General features: G+C 38.1%; 1 protein-coding gene across 1 annotated transcript in view; it reads left to right on the forward strand.

The window, feature by feature from the left end:
- Nucleotides 1–18,886, forward strand: part of LOC124278719 (potassium channel subfamily T member 2-like) — a 266,827-nt gene that overhangs the window by 212,056 nt on the left and 35,885 nt on the right. The window contains exon 11 of the mRNA XM_046714487.1: nucleotides 18,183–18,347. Coding sequence (XP_046570443.1) covers nucleotides 18,183–18,347 — 165 coding nt within the window. The remainder of the gene's footprint in view (nucleotides 1–18,182; nucleotides 18,348–18,886) is intronic.

Consider the following 18,886-nt stretch of genomic DNA (forward strand, 5'->3'; position numbering starts at 1 on the left):
ACGTTTCGCACTCAGTGTAGATAATCCCAAATACCAGGTGTATCTCTCAGTTGTACATCATTTTATGTTGTTACTGTGGGCCAGTCTAATCACCATATCATTATCAACAGCTAAAGGCTTCAGGATCAACAAGATCTGTGTTAGAATTGATCTTCAGTAACCCATGCTTGTCATAAGAGGCGACTAATGGGATCAGGTGGTCAGGCTCGCTGACTTGGTTTACACATGTCATCGGTTCCCAATTGTATAGATGGATGCTCATGCTGTTGATCACTGGATTGTCTGATCCAGACTCGATTATTTACAGACCGTGCCAAATAGCTGGAATATTGCTGAGTGCTGTGTAAAAGTAAACTCACTCACTCACTCCAGATGAAAGGTCATTATCAACAGCTACCGTAAGGCTTCCAGACCTACCATATCATGTGAAATGAGCACATCACAGTTGAATTAACTTTTTCCAAGAGACATTTATGTTGACAAATATGCAAAATGAAGTATTTTTCAAAACAACAAACATTTAATACATGTTAAAAATCAAAATTTTATATCCTGGCTGACAATGCTAGAGAACTAGTCTTGATCATCCAGTTATCCGACTGTATTGTCCTTGATTATTCCATTGGGCACACAATGCTAAATAGCTGTGAAAATTACAGAGTATATGCATGGATCACTGCAAATCAGTAATCACACCAGTGCTAGTGAAAGGGTGTGCACGTCCCTGCAATACCGATAACATCCATCACTCAGACAAAGTGACCCGTGAAGATCCAGGTTAGAATGGGTCGGCAACAACCCAGCTTGTAACATTAAGAGTAATGGTTCTGGTGGTGAGGTTCGCTCACATGGTTGACACATATCATCGTATCCCAACTGCCAAGATCGATGCTTATGATTTTGATCACTGGATTGTCTGGTACAGACACGATGATTTACAGACTTCCGCCTTATGGCTGGGATATAGCTGAGACCAGTGTTAAACAACAAACAAACAAATCTGTTTGTTATGAGGATAGTACAGATCTGTGATGAAACAGTCTTGTCTCACAGAATGTCCAAAAGATCAAAACGCTATCCTTTTTGGCATGTTTTAGCCATACTCTCATATTGCATCATATCATATGCCGAAGCTTGCAAGCTACAGAAAGGAAACTGTGTCCTTGTCAGTTGGAGGAACCTGTGTGACATGTTCCATATCAATATTCTGTGATACTTAATAACATACTGTGTTACTGTTCTTTGTAGACAGACTTTTATTATTATTCAAATTGTTCTCATCGCTATATGGCTCCAATATTTCACTCACTCACTCACTCACTCCATATCAATATTGTAAATGCATGATACCTCAAACTCAAACCGTGATTGCATGACAGGCTCGTGTGACATGTGCATGACGTCAATAACTCCTTACAAGCAATACAGAATAAATGAGTCAGTTACTATTGCTTTTCTTACTTTGATCTCAAACTGACCTGTCACCCACATGCAGTAACGGTAAGATCCCAATCTAGGGAGATGCATGTCTATAAAACAGGTCCCTTGGCAAGCAAATTTGAAGGTCATGATGTGAATATTTTTTGTAGTTAACATTATAATTTCTGCCTTCATTGCTATAAGAGAAAGACTCTGGAGCCAAGGTACCTCAGTGTCAGGAGCTGAGCATTTACATTGAGTACATTTGGTTACATTTACAATCAAAGTTGAAAAACATGAACAAGATGAAGAGTGTTGTTTCTAAATATATTGTTTTAATAACAGGAAGTAGAGATTTTTATAACATTAAACAAAAACATATACTACATTCACACTCACACATTCACACATATATTATGACAAGATATTTAAAGCACTGAAGAGATTCACTGTTAATAATATATATATACTGACTGAAAGTTTACCATCATAAACACCAGAAATTTAATTCTCATCAAACAAAGTGTTTGATACATCATAACACTTGGTATATAAACTTGATTCAACATAAAGAATTTAATTCTCATCAAACAAAGGGTGATACATCATACACTTGGTATAAAACTTATTCATGGACCTCCTTCTATAATGAATAGTATTTTCAATAATATTTCTGATTTTAAGCTCCTCTTAAAATAAATCCGAACTAAGAGTCAAAACTCTTCTATATATAAAATACATCATTGATTATTGATGTGGGTTTCTGTTACTTTATCTAAAATAGGTCATTATTTTAACATTATAACATCAAACATATTGGATGAGTTATTTTAGGGGTATTTTTCTCTCATTAAAATCTAAATGTTTTAGTTTCATGCTCCCGTGGATGTTGGGTGTTTGTAGTTGAGTACTGGATGAGTTGTGAAATACAAACAAGGTAAAGCCTGTTAGAGATGGAAATAGACTCTGACATCAATGGACCTGATGCTGATCCATCTTTCATTTAATGTTTTTTGTGATTTTACAATCACTGTTCATTTTCTGAGTCATTTATCATGTTTGATGCTGGCATCATTAGGTTGGCAGGCAGTGAGATTAATGTGAATCCTGGCTGCGACTGAATAAAAGTAATCATTAGAAATCTCGCTTGTACAATTCAAACAATTGGAAAGTTGAAGTCATCCATCTTGTTATTCGGTCTTGTGGATAGTATTTTTTAACACAGTTGACTTACAAAAAAAGGGTTGATGTTTTCTAATTGATTCTAATAATTTGTATGATTATGTTTTTAAATAAATCTTTTCATTTGTCTTTTTGTCAAATTGAAATTAACTGAAATGTGTATAGATTTTGCATTTTTTTGCTGTTTTGTTTGTTTTTAATTGGCTCTTCAGATTCTACTGAAAAAGAGTTGGAAATGGGCCAGTAAAGGTTTCTGATAAAAAGTTGTTGTTTTACAACACTCGGACAACCAGAAACCAACCAATGATGATGTTCATTGCTATGGTTTTAAATGATTCAAATGGTCAAAAGTTTGAGAAAATTTAGAATTCAAAAAGAGATACGTTAAGTGACTTACTAGAGCAGTTATGAGTGAGTAAGTTGGGTTTAATGCTGCTTTGAATTTCAAGTAGCAGACATCTCCAGAGGTACAGATAAGCTGCGTAAATTATGCAAATATTTATGTGAAAACTCAATTCCTATTAAGTCTATTGCGTACAAGTACACTTGAAGTTTTGTAAATACTTAATAAATGTGATCTTACATGGGTACACACAAAAATGTCAAATCTTAGCTTGCGTACCGGTGGATAGATAAAATAACCGAGGTATATTGAGAGGTTCTATTTCAGGACTTGAACTTGGCAACTTGCAGTCTTTCTTATCGTTTCTCATATTACAGATCAAATATAGATAACAAACACTAACATTTAAACTTTATTATATTTTTACAATTAATGGAAAATGGCAAAATACTCATTTGAGTTCGAGTGAGGTGGGTACAATTTATTTGGTAACTCAAAGGAAAAGTAGGATACCCAATTGAGATGAACACAAGCGAGTACATAACTCAATGACCCAAAACGTTATCTGTAGCTCTGCATCTCAGCTTAATACAAGAGGAACAGTGATTCAGGTCTCAGAGGTTACCACTTTGGTGGAGTGAGTGAGTGAGTGAGTGAGTTTAGTTTTACTCCGCACTCAGCAATATTCCAGCTATATGGCGGCACCACTTTGGTGGAAGCCACAGACATAGATATGGAGGAGACACACCTAGAAAAATTATTGGAATTCAAACCCAGTCATAGGTTTTGGCATGCCCAAGGGAAGCAACTCTGCTCAGTGAATTGTGCCTCATATTGAAAGTGGGCCACCCATTAATGCAGAGCAATCATGTAAAAATGGCACAGTTAAGCATCATTTGAGTAAGTGAGTGAGTATGGCTTTACGCCACTTTTAGCAATATTCCAGCAATATCACGTCGGGGGACACCAGAATGGGGGTGATACTCCCTTGATTTCCATTCAGTACTCTACATGTATTCTACATGTATTGAAAAAATAAGGACTACATACTCCTCATGTTGAAAAATTATCTGGAGCCCTGGGAATTTTTATTGTAAATGTGGTAAAAGTGAGTTTGCTTGGCATATTCTTGATATTAATTACTACATATGCAGAATTGTATGTGTCCATTTAAAATCTAGAATATGTTCAATGAAAAATATTACGTGAAGTGCGCAGTGATAAAAAATTCAGCTCATTTAAACATTGATTTAGTTGTTTTCCTTTCTTCATGAGAGTCAATGTCAGAAAGCACTTCCAGACTGGCTTGTTGAATGGCATGGATGTTCCTGAAACAGACATTTGCTTGTTGGTGCTTGTCATAGTATGTCTATTTCCTCTTGATGAATAACAGTTGACAATGTTGACTTGTCTGCAGTGTCAGGTCCTAAAACAAGCAAAGCACATTGAATGTATTGAAGGATTAAGTTGTGTGTGTTTAGCATGATTGGTATCGACTGTGCCCTGTTTAAGCAGCGCCAGCAGTGATAGAGCCTATTTGACTGACCATGATCACAGTGTGGGGGATCTGGCTATAGAGTTTCAGAAAGCATTTGAGAAATGATGGAGGCAATAACATGCAATATATATTCGAGAAAATCGATAAAAACATTATGTTGCATTTTGTTTTGGTCTCCGTACTGTCAGGCATTGAGGCTGACTTTCTGTATTTGTACTGTCGTGCATGGAAGTTGATGTTTAGTATTTGTACTGTCGTGCATGGCGGTTGAAGTTAAGTCCTTGTACTGTCAGGCATGGCGGTTGACGTTAAGTCCTTGTACTCTCAGGCATGGAGGTTGAAGTTAAGTCCTTGTACCATCAGGCATGGAGGTTGAAGTTAAGTCCTTGTACCATCAGGCATGTACCGTGGGCATGGCGGTTGAAGTTAAGTCCTTGTACCATCAGGGCATGGTGGTTGAAGTTGAAGGCATGGCGGTTGAAGTTAGTCCTTGGTTGAAGTTAAGTCCTTGTCAGGCATGGTGGTTGAAGTTAAGTCCTTGTACCATCAGGCATGGTGGTTGAAGTTAAGTCCTTGTACCATCAGGCATGGCGGTTGAAGTTAAGTCCTTGTACTGTCAGGCAAAGTTGAAGTTGAAGTCCTTGTACCATCAGGGTGGTTGAAGTTAAGTCATGGGCATGGTGGTTGAAGTTAAGTCCTTGTACTGTCAGGCATGGTGGTTCCTTGAACTGTTAAAGTTAAGTCCTTGTACTGTCAGGCATGGTGGTTGAAGTTAAGTCCTTGTACTGTCAGGCATGGTGGTTGAAGTTAAGTCCTTGTACCGTCAGGCATGGTGGTTGAAGTTAAGTCCTTGTACTGTCAGGCATGGTGGTTGAAGTTAAGTCCTTGTACCGTCAGGCATGGCGGTTGAAGTTAAGTCAGGCATGGTGGTTGAAGTTAAGTCCTTGTACTGTCAGGCATGGTGGTTGAAGTTAAGTCCTTGTACCATCAGGCATGGTGGTTGAAGTTAAGTCCTTGTACCATCAGGCATGGTGGTTGAAGTTAAGTCCTTGTACTGTCAGGCATGGTGGTTGAAGTTAAGTCCTTGTACTGTCAGGCATGGTGGTTGAAGTTAAGTCCTTGTACCTGTCATCAGGCATGGTGGTTGAAGTTAAGTCCTTGTACCATCAGGCATGGTGGTTGAAGTTAGTCCTTGTAATCCTTGTACTGTCAGGCATGGTGGTTGAAGTTAAGTCCTTGTACCATCAGGCATGGTGGTTGAAGTTAAGTCCTTGTACTGTCAGGCATGGTGGTTGAAGTTAAGTCCTTGTACTGTCAGGCATGGTGGTTGAAGTTAAGTCCTTGTACCATCAGGCATGGCATGGTTGAAGTTAAGTCCTTGTACCATCAGGCATGGTGGTTGAAGTTAAGTCCTTGTACTGTCAGGCATGGCGGTTGAAGTTAAGTCCTTATACCATCAGGCATGGCGGTTGAAGTTAAGTCCTTGTACTGTTGTGTATGGAGGTTCCTGTTTAGTCTTTGTACCATCAGGTATATGGATGTTAATTTAGATGTCTTAATAACATCAGGAATGGAGGTTGGTGTTTAGTGTTTGTACTGTCATGTTGGTGTTTAGTATTGGAGGAAACAGTAGAACACATCCACACCTGCCTTTGTATATTATCCCAACATAATAGATCTGTTTTATCAATAGTGTTTTTGTTTATGAGAATAGGAATAAATGTGTTTTATTACTTGTCTGAGCTGCCTGGACTTTTGAATGGTAAGTGAGATGATGCAATATCGCCATATACATTTGGCAACAGTTGTCAGATTGTGTTTGTTGTTTAATGCCGTACTCAGCAATATTTCAGCTTCATGAATAATCAAGTATAGAACAGGCAATCCAGCAATTGACATCACTGATCTTGGATCTACACAGCGGGGATACGATGACATGTATCAACCTAGTCAGTTAGTCTGATGACCCACTCGTGTCAGTCACCTCTACAAGAAACATGGGTTACGAAAGACACCACTGTTTAGAATATGAATAGTGTAACTATTTGAGAGTGAATAGTATAACTATTTGAGTGTGAATAGTGTAACTATTTGAGAGTGAATAGTGTTACTATTTGAGAGTGAATAGTGTAACTATTTGAGAGTGAATAGTGTAACTATTTGAGAGTGAATAGTATAACTATTTGAGTGTGAATAGTGTAACTATTTGAGAGTGAATAGTGTAACTATTTGAGAGTGAATAGTATAACTATTTGAGTGTGAATAGTGTAACTATTTGAGAGTGAATAGTGTGACTATTTGAGAGTGAATAGTTAACTATTTGAGAGTGAATAGTGTGACTATTTGAGAGTGAATAGTATAACTATTTGAGAGTGAATAGTGTAACTATTTGAGAGTGAATAGTATAACTATTTGAGAGTGAATAGTGTAACTATTTGAGAGTGAATAGTATAACTATTTGAGAGTGAATAGTATTTATTTGAGTGTGTAACTATTTGAGAGTAATAGTATAACTATTTGAGAGTGAATTGACTATTTGAGGAGTGAATAGTGTAACTATTTGAGAGTGAATATTAACTATTTGAGTGTGAATAGTGTAACTATTTGAGAGTGAATAGTGTAACTATTTGAGAGTGAATAGTATAACTATTTGAGAGTGAATAGTGTAACTATTTGAGAGTGAATAGTGTAACTATTTGAGAGTGAATAGTGTAACTATTTGAGAGTGAATAGTATAACTATTTGAGTGTGAATAGTGTAACTATTTGAGAGTGAATAGTGTAACTATTTGAGAGTGAATAGTGTAACTATTTGAGAGTGAATAGTATAACTATTTGAGTGTGAATAGTGTAACTATTTGAGAGTGAATAGTGTAACTATTTGAGAGTGAATAGTGTAACTATTTGAGAGTGAATAGTGTAACTATTTGAGAGTGAATAGTGTAACTATTTGAGAGTGAATAGTGTAACTATTTGAGAGTGAATAGTGTAACTATTTGAGAGTGAATAGTGAATAGTATAACTATTTGAGAGTGAATAGTGTGTACTATTTGAGTGTGAATAGTGTAACTATTTGAGTATGAATAGTATAACTATTTGAGTGTGAATACTATTTGAGAATAGTGTAACTATTTGAGAGTGAATAGTGTAACTATTTGAGAGTGAATAGTGTAACTATTTGAGTGTGAATAGTGTAACTATTTGAGAGTGAATAGTGTAGCTAATTGATAGTGAATAGTGTAACTATTTGAGAGTGAATAGTGTAGCATTCACATCTGAAATTTTCACAGAATGACACTACAGACATATTTAAGTCACCATCTTTATATTTGTCTGAAAGCTGGCTGTTTTGTTTGCCTTCACTTTTTCTACAGATGTAGTACATTATTAAATACTGTTACAAACTTAACTGTATAAGATCTGAAATATATAAATTTGTCTCTTTGATGTAAATTCACTTGGGAAATTTGTCTTATAAATATTGATAACAGTATAATTTTGAAGTAGAACATTATATATTTCAAATAGGCTTTATGATAAAAACGTGTAGCTGATAAGTTTTAAGAAAGCCTGAATTATGTTCACCTCTATATTTCATGAAGATTGTATCGGGAATGATCAAATTCTTTTAAATGTACATTCAGTAAGTGGGTCAAACCAGTTATTTTCAGGGGGCGGTGGGGTAACCTAGTGGCTAAAGCGTTGGCTCGTCACGCTGAAGACCCGGGTTCGAATCCCCACATGGGTACATTGTGTGAAGCCCATTTGTGGTGTCCCCTGCCGTGATGTTGCTGGAATATTGCTAAAAGCGATGTAAAACCAAACTCAGTCAGTCAATTATTTTCAGTAAACAATGACCGACTGACAATGTGCTCAGTTTATTGCCATGAGAATTAATGGCTGTAGAAACAATTGTTTGTTTGTTTGTTTAAAGACACACTTATCAGTACTCCATCTATAAAATGGCAATCTATATGTGAGTACACACAAAAGACTGAGGTAATGACAGTTCAGGGATTGACATTTTGTGACGTGTGGGTGAGAAACCGATGTGATAAAACTGGTATCAAAGGTATATGTGAGGTTGATTTCCAAGCCCGTGATTGGCTACTCCATGGTGATGACCTAAGGTCAGATTATGATGGACTTAGTAACTTCAGTGACTGAAATTCAGTGATAAGTTACTCATGCTTCAATCAAACAAGATCCTGTTACTTGTGCCAAACACCATTGTACCTACTTGTTATTGTTGCGATTGTAACATAAACAGGTATTTATGCAATAAAACACACTTAGAATATATGTAACAACACAAATCTAGGTTGGTTTTTTATTATTCCCTTTATTGTTTGCAATTTAAGAATCTAGTCATACATTTAGATATGATGCTCAGTGAGTTAGTGAGTGAGTATTGTTTTTCGCTGCTTTTTAGCAATATTCCAGCAATATCATGGAAGGGTAACACCAGAAATGGGCTTCACACATTGTACCCAAGTGGGGAATCGAACCCGGGTCTGCGGCGTGACAAGCGGATGCTTTAACCACTAGGCTTCACCACCGCCCCTGATACACAGTGATACCCGTGTAAACAATTATGTGAATATTGCCGTTAGACACAGAGGTCATGGATCCTTTTGAATAAACAAAATGTACATTGGTACTTTTGAGGTTCTTGAGAGGCATATAGAAGTTGGTATTTTGGTACTTTTACTGGAGAGATGCGACAAGTATTATGTGTCATCTTGCAAAAATACCTGACACGATAATGTAAGTGCCTGTCCATTGTTAGATTGATTTGCCTCGCGGTTTCCTTGATGACTTGATGAAGGGGACATATTTTACTGATAAACATGATGAATCTTTCAAATATAGATCCATTTCTAGCTCTGAGCTACTATGTGATTATTCCTACGTGAACAAACTCCCTCATGACAGACAGAGCCGGACACACTTAATGAAACAATGTATAAAATGAAACGTTTGCAAGGGTTCATGAAAGCAAATGGCGACACACTTCCTTTTCGAATCGATCCCACATCTATATCCTTTGTACACACGTCACTGCTCAAAATATTCCACTGACACATTTTATGCAAATTTAATGTCTTCGTAACATGCAGGGTGTAATCAACTCACATTTCAATGTCACAACACCGTAACATCCGTCACATCCCCAGTGGCAGTTTTGGTCTCTGGGAAATCAAGAAGGCCGTGGCGAAGAAGTATAGCGAATGTAACCTCAGCATTGTCACATTCTAGCACACAGGGTACACTTAATTTCAGACACTCAATATTTTTCATTCTGGTCTATGGGGAAACATTGAACGTACATTTTACACAAGTGCAGATCCCCAATGTGCAAAGATATCCAACTGATTAGGTCTGCAGATATCCAAACAATCTCCCGATGATGACAATTATATTGAAACGCAATGAGCGACACCAGCAAGTGTACCAAACCATTACAATGATGTCACATTCTCAATAATCTTATAGTTGCACCTAACCAAATCATTTAAATCTGCATGACAACATCATCGTTTTTAATGAGTTTATTTAATTTTCTTTGATCTTATCCAGTTTGTTTTATCCTTGCACCTTGATAATGCACTCAGATGTGTCAAAAAACTTTTTGTGGAGCCTGGTCACCTTGCAGATGAGTTGTGATTAGGAGTGAGTGAGTAAGTTGGGTTTTTCACCATTTTTAGCAATATTCCAGCAATATCACGGCGGGGAACACCAGAAATGAGCTTCACACATTGTACCCATATGGGGAATCAAACCAGAGCCTTCGGCGTAATGAGCTAGGCTACCCCTAGGCTAGGCTAGGCTACCCCACCACCCCAGTGATAAGGAAGAGAAGTGACGTCACTCATTCAGCGATGTTCTGTTGTGTATCATTTCGCAGCTATGATGAGAAAACATGATATTTTTTTCATCCATAAGAAACAGATTACAGTCCTTGTGTCTGTCAGACATCATTTATATTACAACTCGTTTCTAAACGTATCTGATGTGACAGACACTCGTGTCGTAATCTCTACACCAGCAACGATCCTCTCCTTTGGAATCCGATGACAATCAGGTAATGAGTACATGGATGTGGTAAAGCCTATCATGCCAGTTCATGAGTGAGTTTAGTTTTACGCTGCTTTCCAGCAACATCACGGCAGGGGACACCAGAAATAGTCTTCACACATTGTACCCATTTGTGGAATCAAACCTGGGTCTTTGGCATGACAAGCGAGCGCTTTAACCACTAGGCTACCCCACCACCCCCATTTATAGGGAGAATGAATTATGCTTTACATAGGCACCTAGGTTCGCATCCTGAGGTGGGCACATTTGCGTAGTATCCTATGACAAGATACTTAGATCCACATTGTCTCAGTTCACCCAGCTGTAAAATGGGTACCCGTGAGGATGTGCTGGCAATGTGAGTGATTAGTTCATTGCGCCTAACAGGCAGCATGTCTGTATGCTCCCCAGGGCATTGAAAAAGTATCGGATAGTATGATGATGTCCTTAGTGACCGGGGATAGTAATGTACATAGCGCCGTGAGCAGGCAATATGCCTGGATATGAGTGCCATATAAGCGGACTATTACTATTACTACACACACTCCAAGTAACCTACACGCACTCCAAGTAGCCTTAGTAACACTCACAGCTTGCTAACTGTTCAGTAGGAGTTTGTGCAAAGCACTTTGGCAATCATTGCTGTGATATTGAATTTGACATAAAGAAATCGAACTGTGTGTGACTGGAATACGCTATTGTGGAATAAATTTCACTGTTTAACGAGTTAATCATTACTATGATTTAGGAAGAGTGACGTAATTATGTTGGTAGTTAGCTTGAAATCCTTGCAATTATTGAAGTCTGTGATGAATGTTCCATGAAAGAACATCTCTGAAAAGAATCTCCAAGTACATTTTGCGTGTTTTGTATGCATGGCGTTCAGATTCAGTTTGAGGCAAGTCATCACAAAGCAACATTCTTCATGCACCTTGTTAGCATTGATTGAAAACTGCCCTGTTATTCCGTCTTGTGATGAATGATTTGACTGATGCCCCAGTTCATCATTAAAGGACAAGCAATATTGGCTTCTTCTTCCTGTTTCTAGTTTTTTTAATTTTTATGCATCAAGTTTTCTGAGTTTCTGTCAGTCTTGAGCTGTTCTACTGTAGATGGACGTGTGGTGCAGGTTAGAATACCCAGGTCTCAACACCGGACACTTGTTGGGAATACATGGATAGGATTGTCCGGCTTGGTGATTTGACTGCATTACACAATATCTCAACTGCAGGGTATGCTCACGATGTCCAGATTAATTGTAGGCATTTGTCATCTAGCTGAAATCTAGCTGAAACAAACAAAAAACTCTCCAGTACCAGGTACAATTTCGTTCTGATTATGTAAGTTGATCTCTGTGATAGGGGCACATTGTCAGGTGATACTTAGCTGTCAACATGTTATTTTGGTATTTTTCACTGTATTTATAATCGGAAACGGTCATTATTCGAGGTGAAAACATCATATAGTGATATTTAGAAAACACTTTTACAAAAAAATGTGAGATTTAGTACCCGGTATACTGAGTGAACGTGATTTTCATTGAAAGAATGTGAGACTCAAGGCAAGAAGTGAGAGTTGACAGGTTTGGATGATACTGTTCTGTGATGAACTGTTGTTTCATGTAGAGTTTACATAGTGTTGATGGTGTTTTATTCATATTAATATATATTGTTTTTTTATATGGATGGTGAATTGAACTGTGATTTGTTGTTTCAGTATGCATTGTGTTTAGTTAACAGGATCAAATAATTTATTTCTGCAATATTTCAGCAACTCGTGCAAACTGATAAAAGATGGTTAGGCATTTCAGGACATAATGATCATGGTTCCAAATTGCTGGTTCTCCCGACGATGTATCTACATTGACCAGAATGTCAGTGCAATACCCCTGATCATGGATTTTACCAAAGACTGACTGACTGACTGAGTTTGGTTTTACGCCGCTTTTAGCAATATTACAGCAACATCACGGCGGGGGACACCAGAAATGGGCTTCACACATTGTACCCATGTGGGGATTCGAACCCAGGTCTTCAGGGTGACGAGCCAACACTTTGACCACTAGGCTGCCCCACCGCCCTTTACCAAAGAAATAAACATGTAAGACCTGCAGCACTTTGGGCTTTGTTCCTACACTGAGGTGACACTGATATGTAAGTGAAACACTGTTGGACCAAGCAGGAAACCAAACTCACTCCTATACAAACCACCACAGACTCTTCTAATTAAACTGTCATGACCAAAGCTATAGTCCTGACTCAAACACACTCAAGGCAAGAGTTCAGTAATGCTTTTATTCGAAGGCAAACATTACGTTCCCCATTATGTGCTTCCTGTGTCTTCATCCAACAAATTGAGCTGTTAACCCCAAATAAAACGGAATCACAAGCGTGACTGCTCATCGATTTCGGCCATTACCGGTGGGGGGCTCACCATTTGGAAGACACTTTGTACACAGTATTGATCACGGTCATTAATTACATGAGCTTGGGAGCTGGTGTGTGGACATCAGACAGATGCTCGGGACAATTAGCCCTCCTTTGAATGTCAAGGCACCTCGGACTGCCCAACTCATTCTCCATTGATGAGGTTACCAGCTTCTCAGGTCACTCTCTTGGCTGACCTGTTGGTGTTGGTCAGAATAACTAGAAACAATTGATTTAACAAGGTCCTGACCTTACATAGACCTGAGGTACTTGTTACTTACTAAGCAAAAAAGGATCAGACCCCAGTGACCTCGGGCAGACCCCAGTGACCACGGTCTGGTCGTGTCATGCATGGATGGGTGATATTTTAGTATTGTGTTTGTGTTAAGCACAATGTTATTTTGGGTGGGATTTCTTTTGGTGAATAAAAATAGCAGTAAATAGATAATTTCATCAGAATGTACAGGTCACCAGTTTCAGTGGCACAGATTGGTGATGTCATTTGATTTTAATGTCATGGTAACCAATATGATCACAGTGGCCAGCAAAACACTGTGATGCAATTTCATTTCTACTCCTGTTGAAGCTAGTTTGTGATTATGTAACACTTAATCACAAGAAATTTCTACTAATCATTATATGATTCCAGCCATACAATTAGCATGTGTTAATGAATTACTATCAACTAGTGATGGTACTGGGTGTGAGTTATCATGCCCAACAAGAGCATTCAGGAACACATGCAATGGCAAGTCAATCATTCAGCTGAACGTATATGGGAGCATGTAGTGCAAGGTACAACAGTGAACTGGACACCATTTTGGTCACTGATGTGTCAGATTGGTAATTTCGTTATTCTGAACTATTCGAAAGCTTTACTAAGGCGACCTGTGAAGGTCCGGGTTAGAATTGATCTTCTGAGTAACCCATGCTTGTCGTAAGAGGCCACTAACGGGATCGGGTGGTCAGGCTCGCTGACTTTGTTGACACATGTCATCAGTTCCTAATTGCGTAGATCGATGCTCATGCTGTTGATCACTGGATTGTCTGGTCTAGACACGAATATTTACAGACCGCCGCCATATAGCTGGAATATTGCTAAATGTGGCGTAAAACTAAACTCACTCACTCACTTTACTACAGCCTTCAATGCTGTTACTATAACCCTGATGAAACTACGTTGAAATGTAGACCCAAAAGCTGGAGCTGCCAGAAGTGAAAGTTGACTAGTGGAAATTGAATAAAAGCGATCAAACCCTTTCCACATCCATAAGACATTTCTGCTAGAAGCAGAGTTGATAATACAGTTCTGCCTACGTCTTGAGCATCTGTTTATAATTCAGCATCAAAATACTCATGATACCAGTTGTTCATGAAAAGGTGAGTGTATCCTGCCCAACCAGAAGCATGATCATAAACAAAGCCGAGGCATTGTTCACAGGAAATTGTAATTGTGGCAGGATCAGATCCATCACAGGATGCAGACTGGTGCTTAATCCAAGACCTGTGGAGTAACACAGCACACAATCGCTAGTTATTCCCAGCCATACACAGGTGATATTGAGCTCTGTGGACTCAGATCTGTGGCTTGTTGCCTGTCAGTGGCAGATGTTACTGGCCTGTCCACTAATGTGTCCATTTATTATTAGGAAATCACAATCAGTAGGGGTCAAGCTCGTGAGAGAAAACTCTGCTGGGGACAAGCATGATGGGAAAGGTCATGTGACATCTGAAATGAAGATATAGTGCTAAAGGGGTAAAGGGTATATCGTGTTTAATATTGCATGTCTCATCATGCTAATAAGAGACATTTATGTAGAAGACCCTTGAAGTTATCCAGGTTAGAATTAAACTTCAGCAACCCATGTTTGTCGTAAGAAGCGACTAACGGGATTGGGTGGTCAGGCTCGCTGACTTGATTGACATACGTCACCGTATCCCAATGCTTAGCTCGATGCTCATGCTGTTGATCACTGGATTGACTGGTCCAGAATCGATTATTTACAGATTATTTACCAACATATAGCTGCGATATTGCAGAGTGTGGCGTAAAACTAAACTCACTCACTCATTCATGTAGAAGCAGAAATATATTTGTTAATAAAGAAATACTTCATTCTAATTAACAATCTCAACACCAATTCACTCATACCAAGTCAGTGGATCAGTGTGCACTTATATATATAATTCACAGTCAGATCACAGTCTCTACCTACCGGGTACCCATTCACTGCTGGGTTACAGATGGGTAGTCGTGAGGACGTACCATCATGTCTGAATTGTTAGGACTGGAGCCCTGAAACAGAAAAACATAAATGTTTCCAAATACAATCTCCTATCAATCTCTTTTCCACTGCAGCCATGGGTTAACTTCTGTTCTACATATTCGTGTGCTATTTCAAGTTATCCAATGATTATTTATTGCCTAGTTTACTGCATTGAGCCATCCCATTGTATTGACCAGTAATGATTTCCCCAGCATCCCCTAACTACACCATTACAGCAGGGCAGAATAGCAAGCAGCGATTGATATGCCTGTGACGTAGTTTCCCTTACCATCCGAGAATCTCAATTAACTGGGCTAATGGCTCAGTTATCTCCCCTTACCTTCGTTTGATTCAGCCAATGATTACTTGTTGTCAGTTAGCTGCCTGTTAGTATTTCAAGATCTCGTAGAAATAACTGGAACTTTTAGTCTAATGTCTGAGATCACGCATCTGTTCAATAGTAATGTTAATATGGATATATATCAGTTCATCAGTAATCCTAAGACTAAAATCATTCTTCAATGAAAAGAGCGCAACCAAAGATAAAATGTCCAGATGCTCTTGTTCTGGATAATGGCTGAAACACAGAGCAGAGTTCAAGCAGGGTATGAAACTCCCAATAGTTTCAGCCAGACCACAGGGCTGGTTTGAAGTAAAACTTGCCAGCCCTGACCAAAACTTACCTGCCCACAAAAAATACTAATTTACTTAGCATAATTAAATTAAAACTTGTAAAATATTGAAAAAACTAATACCAATGCAAGAAAAGAATTAACTGTTTATTTCAGATTTGTGTTTGATGCTTGAATTCATGTTATCACTTCATCATGTTTTATTATCCTGAAATATGATGAATATCTTCATATAAATGTCTAAATTTTAACCCGACCGTTGGGCAGGTGAATTTGAGAATCTGGATGTCCGTGTTGAAAATAACCTCTCCCTGGCGGTCGGGCAGGCAGGTGTTTCAGAACACACTGGTTAAACTAAATATCTTTTCATTTTGTAGAGAGTCAGGCATAAACAAGATTAGCATGACCAATACACAAAATGATAAAGTTTAATCCCTCTGGTATTTTGGTGAGGGTTCCATACCAAAAGATCGCTAGCCATGGAACATGTTTTTGCTCTTAGTTCACGCCAGGATTCTCACAGGTCAGCATTAAAACTCAAAAGGTTTATTCAAAAGTTAGAAACCCATTGACAACATACACATAATCTGTCCAAATATATCGAACTATTATTTTATCATGACATGGCACCAAACTTCAAACAGTGTTCTTAGAAGTGTATAATACTACTGACCACCCGATCCCGTCAGTCGCCTCTTACAACAAGTATATGGGTTGCTGAAGACCAGTTCTATCCCAGATCTTCACGGGTAAACTGGAAGTTGATTCGCATGCCTTAATCTGGACTAGCATATCCTCTGAAATTGTCTGAGTTAACAAACTTCTGGATTATTGATACATGGATTCAGAGACACTTCGTATACACATCAACAAATATACTGAATTCCAAAAGTAACATGAATATTAAAAATGTTTGAGATTACATGAAACAAGACTTAAATCATGGCAAAGTATTCAATGCCTAGATAGTCATTCTTGTCAGTGTTCTAAAGGCCATAGAGAGGCCATACTCGATACTGAAATGTCATTTCCCATGATTTTCATGTCCAGATGCTCTTGTTCTGGATAATTGCTGAAACACAGAGCAGAGTTCAAGCAGGGTATGAAACTCCCAAAAGTTTCAGCCAGACCACAGGGCTGGTTTGAAGTAAAACTTGTCAGCCCTGACCAAAACTAATACCTGCCCACAAAAAATACTAATTTACTTAGCATAATTAAATTAAAACATGTAAAATATTGAAAAAACTAATACCAATGCAAGAAAAGAATTAACTGTTTATTTCAGATTTGTGTTTGATACTTGAATTCATGTTATCACTTCATCATGGATTATAGATACATGGATTCAGAGACACTTCGTATACACATCAGCAAATATACTGAATTCCAAAAGTAACATGAATATTAAAAATGCTTGAAATTACATGAAACAAGACTTAAATCATGGCAAAGTATTCAATGCCTAGATAGTCATTCTTGTCAGTGTTCTAAAGGCCATAGAGAGCCATACTCGATACTGAAATGTCATTTCCCATGATTTTCAGGTGATATTACCAAATGGCACATTATCTAATGACTTCTTATTGACATGATCACAAAACTTACATGGTTATGAATAAAAATCATATGTGTGTTCACACTTAGGACTCACATTGTTTTCTTTTCATGATTTCATAAGCAAACATATCAATCTCTTTATTTCCCATGGTATAACAGTTTGACATGACTCACGTTTCTTTTGGAACTGAGTATATATAACTGTCAGCCTTAATTGGAAGCCTTCACTTAAACAGTCAATTCTGAAATGGAAGTTTTAAGAGTGAAGAACTTTTATGAATGCTTCATTGAGCTTGTGGATCCCATGGGGGTTATGTCTAATTAAGGCTGTCTGTATGTGGATTTTTATTGACGTTTTGTAGGTGCTGTTAAAAGTGTGGAGTGTGGAGTTAGATAACTCTTTTACTGATGTAGTATTGATTTGCACTTGCTGTTCCAAAAGATGTTGCATTTTAGTCATTTCCAGATATTTTGTGTATTTTTCTTGTTTCAAGTGAAAGTTCCTGCTTATATCTTAATTGAACATGTTCTTGTTGTTCTCTTTTTAAACAGTCACAGGAACTGATATGCTGAATATTCAGCTCTCTCTGTTTTCAAGCACGAAGAAGAGCTTTAGGGCTGAGCTTTTGTCTATTATGGATACTTATAAGTATCAACCGTTTGTTGTAAGAAAATTTTGGACCTTAGAATCCACACATGCCTAAGGGAAGCAACTCTACACGGTAAATTGTAGTGCCTCCAATGCCTCTGACATAACTAAACTTTCATGTTTTCCTTGCAGTTTGAACAGCTTGCATACACCTGGTTGGAGAGACAAAAACTAGGGGGCACTTACAGCAGCCATCGTGCTCAGACGGAGCGTCACGTGGTCGTATGCACCACCACCCTCCATGCAGACACCATCATGGACTTCCTGAACGAGTTCTATGCCCACCCACTTCTGCAGGTGAGTAATCTTACCTTACCTGTGAAATACGTGAATTTTTGGGGTCAATGACATTTTCATAAATTTCCAAGTACCAATCTACTCGAATATACTCAGATGTCATGGCAACCAACATACATTTTGACAATATCTTTAATCTCTACAATAGAAACTCCATATGATGAAATGGCACGGTGTAATGTATATTTCATATATATTAGATATCCCTGATGCACTTTGGTAATATATGAGCAAATTGTTGTCTGATATTTTGCAAACCCTTTGGATATCAATCTCTTTTTATAAATTGTGAAAAAAAGAAATCCATATCGGAACAGAATTTGTTTCAGGTTTATCGCTCAGGTTCTGGGTAGGCAGACAGAGCAGTACTTCATACTGTATCCACATTGTGATAAGCATTTTACTTAGTAAACATGCTCTTTAGCTGACAGAAGCTGTAATTTCAACAGGGCAGTGATGAGTAATAGCAATGATACCCTTTGTAGCAGTGATATAAACTTTGCCCAGTAGCAAAACAACAGAACCATAGAAAATAATGA

The sequence above is a fragment of the Haliotis rubra genome, unplaced genomic scaffold (assembly GCF_003918875.1).
Source record: "Haliotis rubra isolate DU_JTF1 unplaced genomic scaffold, ASM391887v1 Scf240, whole genome shotgun sequence".
NCBI lineage: Eukaryota > Metazoa > Mollusca > Gastropoda > Lepetellida > Haliotidae > Haliotis > Haliotis rubra.